The following is a 15,225-nucleotide window of genomic DNA, read 5'->3' as shown; positions in this document are numbered from 1 at the left end:
TGGATTGGGTCTAGTGATAAGCAGCAAAAAAAAAAAAAAAAAAAAAAGCAGATGAAGTACTGAATAAACAATGACACGCAGCTGGTACCTGGATCCCCGCAGCGCGTCCACGGACACGGCCGCCGGTGATTGGTCGGCGCTGACCGCATCATTGTCGCGAACCCGCAAGAGTATGACGTAGGTCGCGCGAGACGCTCTGACGTAGCGGGCGACCACACCTGAGGCTCATTTGAGGTGGAAGGCGGGAGCTGTGCGCTGCTTTAAAAGGTAAACGGAGACGGTTCTTCATCGCTTGCGACTCCATCACGAAGCAGCAGCAGAAGCAGCACCGTCAGGGCCCAGCCGTGTTAAACCTGGTCCTACAGCAACAGAAGCCGCGTCCTTCGAGCACTTTGGTCTGTGTTCCACCGGAGCGCGTAGGAAGCTGTAACTGTCTGCAGCCATGCTCGAGGTAAACGCTACTTTTATTAACTACCAAGACGATAGCGTAAACTTGTTTGCTTATAGGTTTTTCCTCATGTTCAACAGTTTATGTAACTTTGAATGTATTTTAAATTACTGATGCTTTTATAGATTTGATTACTTTTAAGTAATTGATGCCAAGAAGAGGACTGACAACAGTACTTAGGTTTTTGAATGGCTGCGTTTTGCTCAGAACTGACTGTTTTTTTTTTTTTTTGTAAAATTGATGAAATTATTAGTTTATTCCATCTCATTTGTAGCAAACCTTTTGGATTGTTTTGTTTTGGTTTAAATAACCATGGTATTCAACTCCCTACACATGCGTAACTTTAGACTTGTGTTTCTACTCAGACCAGTAATGACGACCTGTTCCTGCCCACCTACCAAGACGAGGAGCTGGTTGACAAGCTGCTGCTAAATGAGTCCGATGGCGAGCGCGGCAGCGGCGGCGGCGGCGTCTCGCTGGCTAAGGCGCTGCTTCCTCTGGTAGAGTCGTCCTCCCCACCCCTCATCCCGTGGGTCTGCTCCACTCGATACAAGACCGAGCTCTGCACCAGCTACTCTACCAGTGGTTTCTGCAAATACGCCGAGCGCTGCCAGTTTGCCCACGGCCTCCATGAGCTCCACGTACCCTTCCGCCACCCGAAGTACAAGACGGAGCTGTGTCGCAGCTATCACACGAATGGCAACTGTTACTATGGAAGTCGGTGCCTGTTTGTCCACAACCCCACTGAACAGCGTCCCACCCAGCGGCGCCGCAGGAACGTCCCCTGTCGCACCTTCCGCTCCTTTGGCATTTGCCCCTTTGGCACCCGCTGTAACTTCCTGCACGTTGAAGCAGCGGATACGAGCGTCAACGTGGGCTCGCCTGACGTTCCTGACAAGACGCCACCTGCTAACGACTTCCCACTCCAACCACAGTCCAAGGAATGGAGGCCTCGTGGTGCGTTGTGTCGCACGTTCAACTCCCTTGGTTTCTGCCTCTATGGCACCCGTTGCCGTTTCCAGCACGGCCTCCCCAGCAAGATTAAAACCGCCGACCAGAGCCAAAGGGGGTCCTTCAACCGTCCTTCTCTGGGCAGTTCAGGTTTACCGTCCCCCACCTTCACGTCCGCTTCTCCAGACTCGTCAACGTCCTCCTCGCCCCCGTCTACCCCCCCACTCGCCACGCCGCCTGCCGAAGCCATGGCGCACAACGCCTTCACGTTCTCCAGCCAGCATCTGAGTGACCTGCTGCTGCCACTGGCCCTGCACCTGCAGCAGCTGGAGAGCAGCAAGGCCCAGGAGATCTGGAACAACAGGGCACTCTAACGGAATGTGGTCATCGTCATTAGAACCAGCATTAGCACTGAAGACGACTAAATCTACTGCAATTTATTTGTTCTCATTTTAAATTTTTTTTCATTTGAACTTATCGAAATGTTTGTCTGCACTAGTTTAAGATATCAGTGCTCTCTACAATCACTGATTTTTATTGTACATACATCATGATTAAACCAAGTAAATGAGATGTCTGAGTTTATCATGAATAAACTAATTTTTAATCTACCCTTTTTTTTTCTGTTTTATCTTCACTTATTGAAAATGGGTAATTGTGGACTAAATTAATGGCAACTAATGCATTAAGGACATTAAGTGGTTTTTTTTTTGTTGTTTTTTTTTTTTTTTTTGATTATCCACTTCTTACTTACCTCTGAGGCAAAGTTTGACGCAAAACGTTTGTTCCAATCCTTAGGACAGTCTAGGTCCTTCAGCTCCCGTAGTCGTCTGCGACTACTGTTGGGGCAACATAATGTAGTCTGCCCCTTTAAGAGGACTGAACCCCTGTTGAACCAATCGGGGACTCGTAGTTTATTCTTCTGACCAATCGCAGACGTTCACCCTCCTGTACGTCACTAGTTTACGGAAAATGTATTAAGGCATCGACAGTTGGCCAGAATAAGATGGATTTTGTCGTTTTTGGCTAAAGCATTTACTGGTAACGGTTTGAAAAAACGATTGAGCAGCACACCGCTTTATTTAATTGTCACAACAGCTACTACGAAACAGACTTCGGCTCCCGATGTGGATTTATTTTGAAAGGTGTGGCGGATGTGTCCTCGCTGTTCGTTAGCCTGACAATGTAGTGCAGCGCGGTGTGTGGAGAATAGCTGTAGCTGCACGCGTAAACTTTCCACCTGTCTAAAGATTGTTCTGACTCTAAGAAGGTAAAGGGTGATGCACATATCAGGTTTCTTGCATTGCACAGTCTTTGTTTCCAGCGGCTAGCTATTAGACCTGAGTTGGGCGGCTTGTAGTTAGTATTGTAGCTAGCTAACGTTACAATCTAGTGCAAGGGCTCAGAGCCTGTATTTGACCGCTTCGAAAGCGAGATCACGTATAGAATATAAACCAACAGTAGTAGTTGATGATCTTCATAAGTTCGCGCTAAATGATTTGTCCAATGTATTTTCAGTCGTTTTGCAGACGTTAGCCTGACTGGATTGGGCACTGTGCTAAATCTTGCTGCTTTTTACCGGATGCGGTGACGGTCTGACGGTCTTTTCAGTGTCAGGGTTGAAGCTGGGATCATGGCGGAACGGGAGGAGCGCCGCTTCGCCGAGGTCTCCCGGGAGTCCGTCAAACTCATGGCCGAGAGTGCCGGCGTGGAGCTCGGCGACGACGTGGCCGCACGCCTGGCTGAGGACGTGTGTTACCGGCTGAGGGAAGCGGCTCAGGTCAGTGCGGCCGCTGGACGTGGGCGATGCGGTTACAATGCGCTTGCATTGATCCTGTAGTGGATCCAAACGATGATAATGTGCTGGTGTTGTTGTTTTGGTGGGTGATACAGAGTAGCTCTCAGTTCATGAGACATGCCAAGAGGAGGAAGCTGACGGTGGAGGACTTCAACAGAGCTCTGAGATGGAGCAACGTGGAGGTAAGTGTGCTCCACCCTCGTTGGTCTCAGCCTGGTGTATGTAAATGTACATATACATACAACTGCCTTCAAGCCCCGTTGTCTGTGCGTGTTTTCAAGGCCGTCTGTGGCTACGGAGCACAGGACACTCTCCCATTCCGTTCTGTAAAGGAAGGCGAACTTTTCTTTGTGGAGGATCGAGATATCAACTTAGTCGAGTTGGCTCTGGCCACCAATATTCCCAAAGGCTGTGCTGAGACCATGGTGCGAGGTAAGACCCGCTGTGCACAGAGACACGTTGTCCAGTGTTGAAAATCTTGGTTTGTTTGACGTTATTTTTTATTTTAATTACAGTGAATGTATCGTACCTGGATGGTAAAGGCAACTTGGAGCCTCAAGGGACAGGTCAGACTCTCACTACAGTATATCTGACACACAGAATCAGTACAATCAGAATCAGTAGCTTTGGTCCTCCAGTACACACACAATCTCTTTTAACAGTTCTCTTGTCTGACTGTTGAATTGTCCTAGTTCCCACTGCAGTACAGTCTCTGTCAGACGACTTGCTGAAGTACTACCAGCAGATCACACGGGCCATCCTGGGAGACGACCCTCACCTCATGAAGGTAAACGCAGCTGCAAATGGGCAGGTGTGCACCACAGCTGGATTGAGTGTAAGCCCTGATATTTCCTCTGGCTCATGCAGGTGGCCCTACTGGACCTTCAGTCCAACTCCAAGATCGCTGCCCTTTTGCCATACTTTGTTTATGTCATCAGTGGGGTACGTTTGACTGACTCCATCATCATATCTTGTGGAACTGTAAAATGAATAAAACTCACAGCACTGGGAAGAAATTGGAAAATGTAGAAATGATTTGAGAGGTTAGAATGTGTCTTCCAAGTCTTACATTTTATTTCTACCCAGGTGAAGTCAGTCAGCCATGACCTGGAGCAGCTCAACAGGCTTCTCCACATGGTTAAGAGTCTAGTCCAGAACCCCTATCTATATCTGGGCTCCTACGTGCGCAGCCTGGTCTCCAGTGTCATGTACTGCATCCTGGAGCCGCTGGCTGCCTCCATCAACCCGCTCAACGACCACTGGACCCTCAGGGACTATGCTGCTCTTCTTCTCAGCCACATATTCTGGTGAGCTTACCACAGTCTGACACAGAGTTCAGATAGATGGACCAAGCCTGATGTATCATCAATAAGACACGATAGACACGTCTATTGTGTTTACAGTAAAAGCCCAATAGTTTTCTTCTGTTTTTATGATTGTGTTATCTCTCCAGGACTCATGGTGATCTGGTGAGTGGTCTTTACCACCAGATCCTGCTGTCCCTCCAGAAGGTCCTGTCAGACCCAGTGAGACCTCTCTGCTCCCATTATGGAGCTGTTGTGGGGCTTCATGCCCTCGGGTGGAAGGTATGTTCTCATCTATATGCAAAGTATTCTTATTAGGGTTATTTATTAGGGTGTGTTAAAAACCTATTGCATGTTATTACTGCACATTTTGTATTATTTAAATCTTTATTTTAGTAATCCATGTGTTTCTGTTGGTAGGCTGTTGAGAGAGTGCTCTTTCCCCACCTTCCTGCTTATTGGGCCAACCTGCAGGCAGTCTTGGACGACTACTCTGTTTCCAATGCCCAGGTCAAAGCAGATGGACACAAGGTGTATGGCGCCATCCTGGTCAGTGCTGTAATCATCCCAAGTCTTTTCATGATTCAGTTACAGCTGCTGAACGTTTGTTCATGTATTTTTAAGTCCAAGCAGCAGAACAACTTTAACCTGTTAATGACTTTAGTGTTGGTACTGTGTATATAATGTTTCTGATGCCCAAGTCCTTCCAAACATTATGTGTGTATAGTGTTCAGGGACAGAACAGAGGGTCAGTAATTTGTCTTATAGCTTCAGGGTTTGGAGACCATCTCTGCATGGCTTTATTGCTAATGGTGTCCTGGCCTGTACGCGTCATCTGGTTTACTGACGAGATAATTAGACACCACTCTGAGTAATGTGCAGTGGATAGATTATGTAGAGCAGAGTTAATATGTAAGTTAATATTTGCTCACCACTTCACAAAGTTCACTTTCCCTTTATGCCAACTCTGGTACTTAAATGATGTTTAGAGTAAATTTAGCATTTCCCCTCTGGTGAGAACAACGGTGAAGTAAAACAACCCAGTTGGCTTATAAAAAAAAGTCTTACTTCAACATCCAGAAGAAAAATGCAGCGAAATGATGAACAATGTTTCAGAGAAGGCACCAAGCAAAACACTGGTGCCACCTGTCAATGGTCCTGTGTGTCCTCCAGGTGGCAGTAGAGCGCCTGCTAAAGATGAAGACTCTGTCTCTGTCTCAGCCGGCAGAGGGGGCTCCCAAGGGTCATTCTGGTTCTGTGGCTGGTGCTGTGGGTTACAGGGTGAGCTCCCCTGGCCTCAGCCCTCCTCCAGAGCCTCTGTCAGAGGCTGCGCTGGGAATCGCCAGCCATCTTCAGGTGGGTGGGGCAGGTTGTCCCTGGGAGGAATGGACCCCGGTTTCCCTCCCTGATATGTACTCTGAGCTCTACTCCTTCTTTGGAGACAGCCTGGCAGTCAGATTTAGCACAGGCCCAGGGTTTGGCAGCTACTCTCCATGCACACACCCCCAGCTCAGTGAGGCTAGGAAGGAAGCACCTGGCCCTGCCTCCAACCCTGACACTACCCGAAAAATGCCCCAGCTGACCGCCAACCTCAACATCAGTCCCAGGCAAGATGGGAGTCCTCGCACCGATCCACCCCCACCCTGCCTGGCTGTCACAGGATCAGGGAGGTGAGGTCAACAGGAAACCAGTTGTAGAACATGAAATGGTTGCCTTGGACTGACTGATGTACTTTCTCTTCTCTGTCAAGGTCCCTGGCTCGCTCCTCTTCCTCCTCCTCCACCTCATCTGTGCAGCGATCCAGGTCGTCTTCCTCACGTTCAGGTCAGCGCTCAGCAGGTCTGTCTCGAGATGTTTTCCCCAAAGCTCGCTTCACATCTCCTCAGACGGGACCTGCAGTGTTCTCCTTTCTCATTGGTGGGCGACAAATGGGTCGCCGTTGCCAAGGCCGCCGTCCCTTTCAGACAACCTTTGCGCCTTCTGCACCTCTTGCTGCAATCCCACCACGTGCCTACGCCCACAAGCTGCCTGTCATAGGCAGAGTGGGCAAACCTGTCCGCCGCTGGACATGTTCCCATTATTCCCTTCACCTGCCTCTTTGAAGAACTCACACTGTACTAAGGGATGTTTGACTGTTCAAACAGTTAAGAGGATTCAGTTTATAATCACAACACCCAGAGTTTACAGAGAACAGTTTCTGTTCTAACACATGTCAAGTCACTGTGTGCTGGTGTTAAATATGTCTGACTTGGGTGTCTCTGTGGGAAGATCAGAAGAAAAACATTTGTACTGTATATTGTCTGGTCTTAGTCATATGGAATCACTGTTTATTTCAGAATGTAGACAACGCACGTTAACTTTTTGAAAACTGACATCTATTCCAACAACTTTAATAAAACACTTTCAGTCATTACTGAAGATGTTATCAGCCATGTAGTAATCAATGTGTAATCAGTGTAATGTAGTAGTCAAGTCACGGACACAACAGTTACCGTAGTATTTTAATGGATGGGTCAGAAAACCACACACACTGATGCACATGACCTTCTTTGTTTTGATGGTTGACATTACACAGAAACAGAGAAAAGACTGGAATGGAACAGTATCATGAAGCCGCCACAGAGGTTGTTAATTTCTGGAGAACTGAACTGATGAACTGATAAGTCGCAGTGTTTAGAAGACGCCTGTACATATCTGATGTTTTATACAATAAATAGACTTTGAGACTTTCCTTCATCCTGTATGTTTGAACAGTCCTATGTCTGTGACCAGGTCCACCATTGTAAATATTTTAGGCCTGACTCGTTCCGGGTGTCTGGTTGCAGTCTGTAGACAAACACTTGGGCCAGACGCCGCCATGGCCCGGCTCGTGTCTTTACTGGTGCCGCTGATCTGGGTGAACGTTGTTTCTTTCCTGCTCCTGTGTTACCTGCTCCTGGTTCTGCTGGGAGGCGCCGTGTTCACGGCTGTGGAGCGGCCCGTGGAGGAGGAGCTGCGCGCTGAGGTGGAGGAGCTGCGTCGCTCCTTCCTGCAGGAGAACCCGTGTGTGGAGGAGAGCGGGCTGAGGGAGCTGCTGAGGAAGGTGCTGTCTGCTCACCGTAGCGACGTGGCCGTCCTGAAGGCGGACGCTGATGACCGACGCTACGATTTTACTTCATCACTCTACTTCGTCATCGCCACTCTGACCACTATGGGTGAGATGACAAAATAAGATAACAGAAATTCAGAAGTGAATGATTAATTAATTACAGTTAAAAATGTTCCTTCTCAGGTTCAGACTCTTACTCACCCAAGTCACCTGAGGCCAAGCTCTTCTGTATCCTTTACTGCAGCCTGGGGATCCCCCTCACCCTGTTCCTCCTCACCCTCCTGTCCAGCCTTCTCCTCCATGTTGTCACCCACCGGCCCCTACACCACCTACACACTTACTGGGGTTTGCCCTCCACTCAGGCCGCCCTCCCACACGCCTGCCTCCTCTTTGTGCTCCTGCTGTGCTTCCTCTTGCTCCTCCCTGCCCTCCTGGTGTGTGTGGTGGAGCCCAGCTGGAGCTTCCTGGACGCTCTCTTCTACTGCTTCATCACCCTCAGCACCGTGGGTCAGGGGGGCGACTCTCTGGGGAGAAGCTGGAGCCCAGTAGCCAAGGAGAGACTAGAACTCTTCACCACATGTAAGACTAAAGCAGCAGACCTAGTGAGACGTCGTCGGTTCTGTTTAATCTTCCTCATCATGTTTCATAGTGAACTTTGGATTTTGGACATAAATCAATTTCATGCAGGAACCAGTGAAGTGTTGCAAAGCAATAATATAATTGGCTTTACTCTTGAAAGTTAGTTATTAAAACACATAACATGTCCCACCATCACAGCCTAAAGTCTTTGTCTCCATAGGTTACCTGCTGCTAGGTCTAGTGGTGATCATCACCTTTAAGGACACTGTCCTGCAGGTTCCCCAGCTCCGTGCGCTGCTAAGACTCCTCTCTGGTCCTCGGTACAGGGAGCTGGAAGGGCTTCATCTCAATGAGCTACCACACAGTGAAGAACAGTGTGAGGAGGAGGAGGAGCAGAAGTACTGTCAGTCCATCTGCACCATCTCTTCCACCCCATTAGAGCAGAGGAGCCCAGAGGCCAAACTCTCCAGAATAGTTCAGTGACAGTGATGTGTCAGAAGCTAGTTTTGTCCTATAGACTGATACAGCTAATGCTGTGCTGCTGGATATGATGAAGGTATTTCCACACAATTAAGGTTCTGTCAAATGTGAACATGCTTGTGACGTTTTAGGTTGAGGAGACGAAAGAACGTTTTTCTCCAGTGTGTAATATCTTGGTGTATTTCTAGTGTTGAGGATATAGAGAACATTTTTTCGCATCTTTCACACGAATAAGGTTTTTCTCAAGTGTGAATACGTTGGTGTTTTTTTTAGATTTTTTAGATCCACAGATTTTACAGGAATAAGGGCTTTTCGCTTGTGTGAATATTCCGGTGGCTGCTTAAGTTGCTGGAATAAGGGAACCTTTTCCCACACTGATCACACCTGTAAAGTTTCTCTTCAGTGTGAATCCGCAGGTGTTGTTTTAGGCTTGAAGACGTAGCGAAGCATCTTCCACACTGATCACAAATGTAAGGTTTCTCTCCAGTGTGAACACGTTGGTGTTTTTTTAGAAGTGATGATGTAGAGAATGTTTTTCCACAGACTTCACAATAATAAAGTCTTTCTCTTGTGTGAATATTCCGGTGGTCGCTTAAGTTGTTGGAATAGGAGAACCCTTTTCCACACTGATCACACTTGTAAGGTTTTTCTCCAGTGTGAATCCGCAGGTGTCGTTTTAGGCTTGAAGACGTAGTGAAGCATCTTCCACACTGATCACAAATGTGAGATTTCTCTCCAGTGTGAATGCGTTGGTGTTCTTTTATCTTTGAGGATGTAGAAAATGTTTTTCCACAGCTTTCACATGAATAAGGTTTTTCTCCAGTATGAATGCGTTGGTGTATTTCCAGTGCTGAGGATCTAGAAAATGTTTTTCCACAGCTTTCACACGAATAAGGTTTTTCTTCAGTGTGAATGATTTGGTGATGTCTTAGCAATGAGGATGTAGAGAACATTTTTCCACAGCTTTCACATGAATAAGGCTTTTCTTCAGTGTGAATGCGTTGGTGATTGTTTAGAATTGAGGATGTAGAGAATGTCTTTCCACAGCTTTCACATGAATAAGGTCTTTCTCCAGTATGAACGCGTTGGTGCATTTCCAGTGTTGAGGATCTAGAAAACGTTTTTCCACAGCTTTCACATGAATAAGGTTTTTCTCCAGTGTGAATGCGTTGGTGATTTTTTAGCGTTGAGGATGCAGAGAACGTTTTTCCACAGCTTTCACACAAATAACGTTTTTTTCCAGTGTGAAAACGTTGGTGCATTTTTAGGTTTGACGATGTAGAGAACATTTTTCCACACTTGTCACATGAGTGATGCTTCTCTCCACTGTGAGCACGTTGATAGAGTTTAAAAGCCTGTGAACTGCTGAAAGTTGCTTCGCATTTGTTGCAGGTGTACAGTTGTGCCCTTGTATGGATTTCCTGATGGGTCTTAAGGTTACCTCTTGTAGGAAAAGCTTTGGAACACTGGTCACAGCTTAAAGGGCCCTCCCTAGAGTGAACTTGCTGATGAAGCTTTAGCTGTGAAGGCTTGGTTACATTGCTGACAGTGATCCAGCCTTGAAACCCCTCCTCCCATTTGGATCTAAAGCGAAAGATATACAGAAGAAGAGTGAGGCAGTTCAATCACAGGATGACACAATAATAGATACAATACCAAAAGACTGAACACATCCGTTGCTTCTGTTTATACTTTTATATGTGTCACTGGAAAGTTTCTTAAAGAAAGAAGTTTAAAGTAATTTATGCTGCTTCTGATGACATTTGTTGCCTGCATTGAGGGCGAACTGCTGCTTTGGGAGAATGGTTTAAACGGTTTCCTGCTCACATTTCAGATCCTCTTAATTTAATATACACAACTGTAATGGTAATTTCATTTATGTGAAGGTATTTTCTATGGTGATACAACTTTAATGTGTCTATATAATTCAATGGGTAGTGTTATTTGTTTTATGTCCAAAATTATAAAATGATCAAATGTATGAACACCCTGTTCTTCCTATGTTACACTTATCACTGAGTTGGGCTGTGAATGACCATGAAACTCCCGGAGCAGATAAGACGTCACACCTCGTCTCCCTAGCAACAAGATATTAGCAGAGATATTAAAGGGGAAGAGAGAGAGATTTCAGAACTGCACTTTTCACGGACTCTAGGAAACAATATTTTTTGGTGACACACTCACTGACCCTCAAAAAACGCAGTAATTTCTAAATTCAATTTCTTGTGGCAGTGCAATAAAATAACATCCTCAGACGCTACTACAACTGTCCCGGAAGGGGCACATTTCTGAATATACAATATGGAAAGTAGTTGTAACGCCTCCAACTGGAAAAAAATATTCATACTCACAAACCCGAGAGAAAACCAATGTCTTGCGGAAGGATAATGATGACGCGCCTGTCACGAGCACACAGGATCTGCGACAAGTAGTTCCTCTTCCCTCCCCGAACAGGTTCACAAAGATCCTCGGTCTGTACGTTTAACAGTTTGATTTCCCCACCGTTTTTCCTCAAAACGAGAAAACGGGAAATGGCTTTAAATCAATTTGTCTGGTTTTGAAAACACCGTTTTCCACTCGTTTATTGGTTTTTTACACGCTGCTTTGATAAAATGCAGTTTGTCACTTTTATAAAGAGAAACGAGAAAACGATCCGTGTACGTTCTAACAGTTTGATTTATCCCACCAGATTAAAAGCTGTGTAAACGAGTCGTTTCCTCGTTTTCACCCTCTAAACGAGAAAACTGGAAACGGTTTTAAAATCCAATTCCGCGTCTAGTTTTAAAAACAGTCTTCAGCTCGTTTATTCGTTTTTAACGCGGTGCTGTGAATAAATTTTGTTATTCGCTCATATCAAGAGAAACGAGAAAACGGATACTCTTTGTATTTTATCTTCCGGACAACTTAGCCAGAAAACGCCTTTCCTTTCAGTCGATGTCGCCTGGAAAGGAAAATATAAATCTATTACTTAATTTGCTCGTGAGCACCGGCTTCCTGTCGTCGTTGTACTTTTTCAAAATAAAATTCTCTTTCTTAGGCCGCGCGTCTGGCGTCTAACGTGCGTACCGTCAGAGCAAACCTTACAGCGTGTGTGGTGGGGAGGTGTCTCGTTACAATACTAAGTTACTGGACTCACTGGGAGCTGTGGTCCTGACTACTTTGCTATGACAGCCAACAAAAGCAACCACGTGCTGTGTTACCAGCGTGTTCAGACACATTAACAGCTCCTCCATACATATAGTTCTGCACATTACACTATGCATTTATGTTTATATATGCACGGGTGTATCCATCTGATTAAGCTGGAAGACACAGAACAGGTTGAAACAGACTGTCACCAGGTCAGTCCACAGGGATCAATAGAAGAAGTAGGGCCCGAATGTGTGTTTGTCAGAGTGGAGAAAAAGTTCTGACTTTTTGCTGAATGCGACAAATCTTATTCTACAGTCATGCATGTATTGTACAATAGTACAATAGAGCGTTTCTTTGTTTTGATGGTTGACATCACACAGAAACAGAGAAAAGACTGGAATTGAACAGTATCATGAAGCCGCCACAGAGGTTGTTAATTTCTGGAGAACTGAACTAATGAATTGATAAGTCGCAGTGTTTAGAAGACGCCTGTACATATCTGATGTTTTATACAATAAATAGACTTTGAGACTTTCCTTGTATGTAAGAGTAATTATAATAATTGGGGTTTTCCTACCCTAATGAGTTGTCATTTTCTCACAGGGCATGGCACACAGCAGTTCAATTTTCTTCCACATAATTGGCTAATTATTGTTGCAAAAATTAATGTCTATAATTTCTACTGTATATGTCAAGACCACGTTATTAATATATCATTAATATTAATTTAGCCCCCTAAAAGAGCAAGACTTTTATTTTGGAATAGAGTACAACTACGACAGGATGTCGGTGTTCATACGCCAATTAAGCAATGCATTTATATTTTCTTATCTTACGATATCGACTGAAATCAAGCCGTCTTCTGGTTAATTGGTCCATAAGGTGAAATACGAAACACATCAGTTTTCTTGTTTATCTTGGTATGAGCGAAAGACTGAATTTAATCAAAGTATCGTGTTAAAAACGAATGAACCAGCTGAAAACGGTGCTTTTAGAACTAGTCGCGGAATTGGATTTAAAACCGAGTCCCGTTTTCTCGTTTTGAGGAAAAAAACGAGAAACCGACTCGTTTCCTTGCTTTCCCAGCTTTAATCTGGTGGGGAAATCAAACTGTTAGAACCTACACGGACCGGACCCGTTCCTGCTCACCTGCATCATATGGCTCCAACAACAGTATTTGGTCTAGACGAAGATTTACACGTGTAGCATCCAGTCAAACACCCACACGCTCACTAGATGTACATCTATGCTTTTCCGTACTTTTACAGACCTGTAAACGAAAACAGGAACATGAGCCGGCGACAGCAGACCGCTCTCCTCCTCCGCTTCAGCCAGACTGAAGTCGAGGACGAGCGGCAGGCCGCTGCGCAGTCACACTCCGGGGTCGAGGCCCCCTTGTGGCGAAAACGTGTAACCTCGCCATGCCTCATTTACAGGTCTGTAAAAGTATGGAAACGCATAGATGCACATCTGAAATCATTTTTGGTCGCTAATGACGTTTATTCCCCTGGTTATGAGAGCTAAGTTAGCTAAGTTAGCTTAGACCAGTCATTCTTAACCGTGGGGCCGCGGCCCATCCTTGGGCCGTAAGCAGCAGCTAATGGGCCGCAAAAAACAGTTCTGCGATAATGGACCGCAATGTAACTTCTTGTAAGGTGAAAGTAGTGCCGACCTCCATTCAAAGGCTAAATTTGTGCGCTAATACAAACCTGACTTTAAAAAGTTTGGCTTTATGAGCGGAGGTAGCGAGGCAGAGACCAGAGCCCAGTGTGTTGAGTGTGGACTAACGCTATCCAACGAAGCATTGAAGCGTGGAGGCTACAATGAGAGTGAGCCTTTCCCCCATTCCACCCAGACTGGATCAGATCATGTCCGAGAGGCAGGCCCAAGTGTCATTATATGTATATGCATGTGTAAGTGTGAGACACTTAATATAAGGAGAGTTGCGGGATGTTGTGATTATTGTTACTGTTCATTTGTCACAGATTGGGAGAGTAAGATCTAGTTCCGTTAAATCCAATAGCGGGTTCAATGTTAATCCAATGTTTTCAATTGCACTTTATTTTAATTTCATTTTAATTAATTGGATTTTTTAAAAACTATTTTATATGGATGTGATAACTAATTGAAGCAGATAAGGTTTAAAAGCAGATAAAAACTCACCCAGCAATTGACCTAGATTTTAGGAAGTATTAGTAAAAGTATTTAGGTTGGTTGTTAATGAGTGATTGTACTGGCACAGGAGTGTATAAATCAAGGAGGCTGGAACTGGACCAGCCTGCACCTGGGCTGGCACACAGTTCTTTCAACAGCGCAAGGAGGAGATCAGAGAGGAAAGGAGATAAGCACAAGGGGAAAGCAGAGCTGAACAGAGAGACAGAGCTAAGGAAAGAATGAAAGAACCTGTTTTCCTGTTTGAACTCCTTGCTTGCCTGGTTAAAGATACACTTGCCTCAGGTGCATCAGTGTCATTTTAATTGAATATTGAACTTTGTGGATAGGTCACAACTACACTCCCTGTGTCTGGCTCCCACCTGACTCCCCCAAAACCAAGGTCGAGAGGCTCTCCCTCTTTGTGTTTTGACCTTTATTGCTCCTTCTCTGTGATAGCGAGGCGCCAGTTGGACCAGGTGAAAGCACGAAAAACGTACTCCAAATATGGCGTCAGAGATGTGGTGGTAATATGCAATTTGACTGGAGAGAGAAACGGTCCACCCTACAAGAAAGGAACAAAATACAGGAGCAACGCCCTGATGTCCGTGGTCATGACATGTTTGAGAGGCTGGTACTGAGGCATCTGAAGGGCATCACAGTCTGCAGGACCCCCTGCAGTTCACCTATAGGAAAAACAGGTCAGCGGATGATGCAGTAAACTTGGGACTGGATCACATCCTGCAGCACCTGGATCCCCCTTTCACATATGCCAGGATCCTATTTGTGGACTTCAACTGTGCCTTTAATACAATCACCCTTGGAATCCACGCCACCCACGTATCCACGGATCAGGAGGCAGCACGTAAGGCTGGGCGGCACCACATCTAAACATGCCCAAGACTGTGGAGATAAAGGTGGAGATTATCCACCGTGCTGTGGGTTACCCCCCCCCCCCACTGATGACTCCACACACCCTGTACAAATACTGTTTAAGCTCCTCTCCTCTGGTAGGCACCACAATGCTTTGTCCACCAGAACCACCAGACACGGAGTCAGCTTCTTCCCGCAGGCTGTGTCTGAGATGAACTCTCCAATAGCAGAACAATGAGTCAGTGCAAAAACCATAAATGTACAATAACTTGCAAATTATGTCACTCCAATGTCCAAGATGCAGCAAAATGAATGTTTCAGAGAAGGCACGAAGCTAAACACTGGTGCCACCTGTCAATGGTCCTGTGTGTCCTCCAGGTGGCAGTAGAGCGTCTGCTGAAGATGAAGACTCTGTCTCTGT

The 15,225-nt window shown here is 45.8% G+C and overlaps 3 protein-coding genes across 5 annotated transcripts; 2 read left to right on the top strand and 1 right to left on the bottom strand.

The window, feature by feature from the left end:
- Window positions 1-260: 260 nt before the first annotated feature.
- cth1 (cysteine three histidine 1) lies at window positions 261-2,010 on the top strand. Its single transcript, XM_029140797.3, has 2 exons — window positions 261-451; window positions 814-2,010. Exons 1-2 carry the CDS (start codon window positions 443-445, stop codon window positions 1,771-1,773), a joined length of 969 nt encoding a protein of 322 aa, XP_028996630.1. The 5' UTR covers window positions 261-442; the 3' UTR covers window positions 1,774-2,010.
- A 113-nt stretch (window positions 2,011-2,123) lies between these two features.
- Window positions 2,124-7,237, top strand: taf6l (TAF6-like RNA polymerase II, p300/CBP-associated factor (PCAF)-associated factor). 2 transcript variants are annotated; one of them, XM_041069345.2, is made up of 12 exons: window positions 2,124-2,440; window positions 3,011-3,179; window positions 3,293-3,379; window positions 3,479-3,629; window positions 3,713-3,763; window positions 3,890-3,984; window positions 4,065-4,139; window positions 4,284-4,504; window positions 4,651-4,783; window positions 4,922-5,050; window positions 5,675-6,171; window positions 6,252-7,237. In XM_041069345.2, exons 2-12 carry the CDS (start codon window positions 3,033-3,035, stop codon window positions 6,601-6,603), a joined length of 1,938 nt encoding a protein of 645 aa, XP_040925279.1. In that variant the 5' UTR covers window positions 2,124-2,440; window positions 3,011-3,032; the 3' UTR covers window positions 6,604-7,237. The 2 variants fall into 2 exon arrangements, with proteins under 2 accessions (XP_040925279.1, XP_028996271.1); XM_029140438.3 differs by having other exon boundaries at window positions 2,124-2,669.
- LOC114849373 (zinc finger protein 479-like) lies at window positions 6,989-11,645 on the bottom strand. 2 transcript variants are annotated; one of them, XM_029140770.3, is made up of 4 exons: window positions 11,000-11,645; window positions 9,033-10,232; window positions 7,791-8,522; window positions 6,989-7,689 (listed from the first exon to the last, which is right to left on the bottom strand). In XM_029140770.3, the coding sequence occupies exons 2-3, from the start codon at window positions 9,935-9,937 to the stop codon at window positions 8,510-8,512; spliced, it is 918 nt and encodes a 305-aa protein (XP_028996603.1). In that variant the 5' UTR covers window positions 9,938-10,232; window positions 11,000-11,645; the 3' UTR covers window positions 6,989-7,689; window positions 7,791-8,509. The 2 variants fall into 2 exon arrangements, with proteins under 2 accessions (XP_028996603.1, XP_028996593.1); XM_029140760.3 differs by having other exon boundaries at window positions 7,791-10,232; window positions 11,000-11,641.
- Window positions 11,646-15,225: the final 3,580 nt, after the last annotated feature.

This window comes from Betta splendens, chromosome 2 (assembly GCF_900634795.4).
Source record: "Betta splendens chromosome 2, fBetSpl5.4, whole genome shotgun sequence".
NCBI classification, from domain to species: domain Eukaryota; kingdom Metazoa; phylum Chordata; class Actinopteri; order Anabantiformes; family Osphronemidae; genus Betta; species Betta splendens.
This window is presented reverse-complemented; position numbering and strand designations above follow the sequence as displayed.

What these genes read in the sequence shown, in the direction of transcription:
- taf6l (XM_041069345.2), top strand. Translation starts at nt 3,033, where the DNA reads ATGGCGGAACGGGAGGAGCGCCGCTTCGCCGAGGTCTCCCGGGAGTCC. An exon ending in TTCATGCCCTCGGGTGGAAG is followed by an intron (nt 4,784 to 4,921) that starts GTATGTTCTCAT and finishes TTCTGTTGGTAG; the next exon opens with GCTGTTGAGAGAGTGCTCTT. An exon ending in AGGTGTATGGCGCCATCCTG is followed by an intron (nt 5,051 to 5,674) that starts GTCAGTGCTGTA and finishes TGTGTCCTCCAG; the next exon opens with GTGGCAGTAGAGCGCCTGCT.
- LOC114849373 (XM_029140760.3), bottom strand. Translation starts at nt 9,937, where the DNA reads ATGTTCTCTACATCGTCAAACCTAAAAATGCACCAACGTTTTCACACT.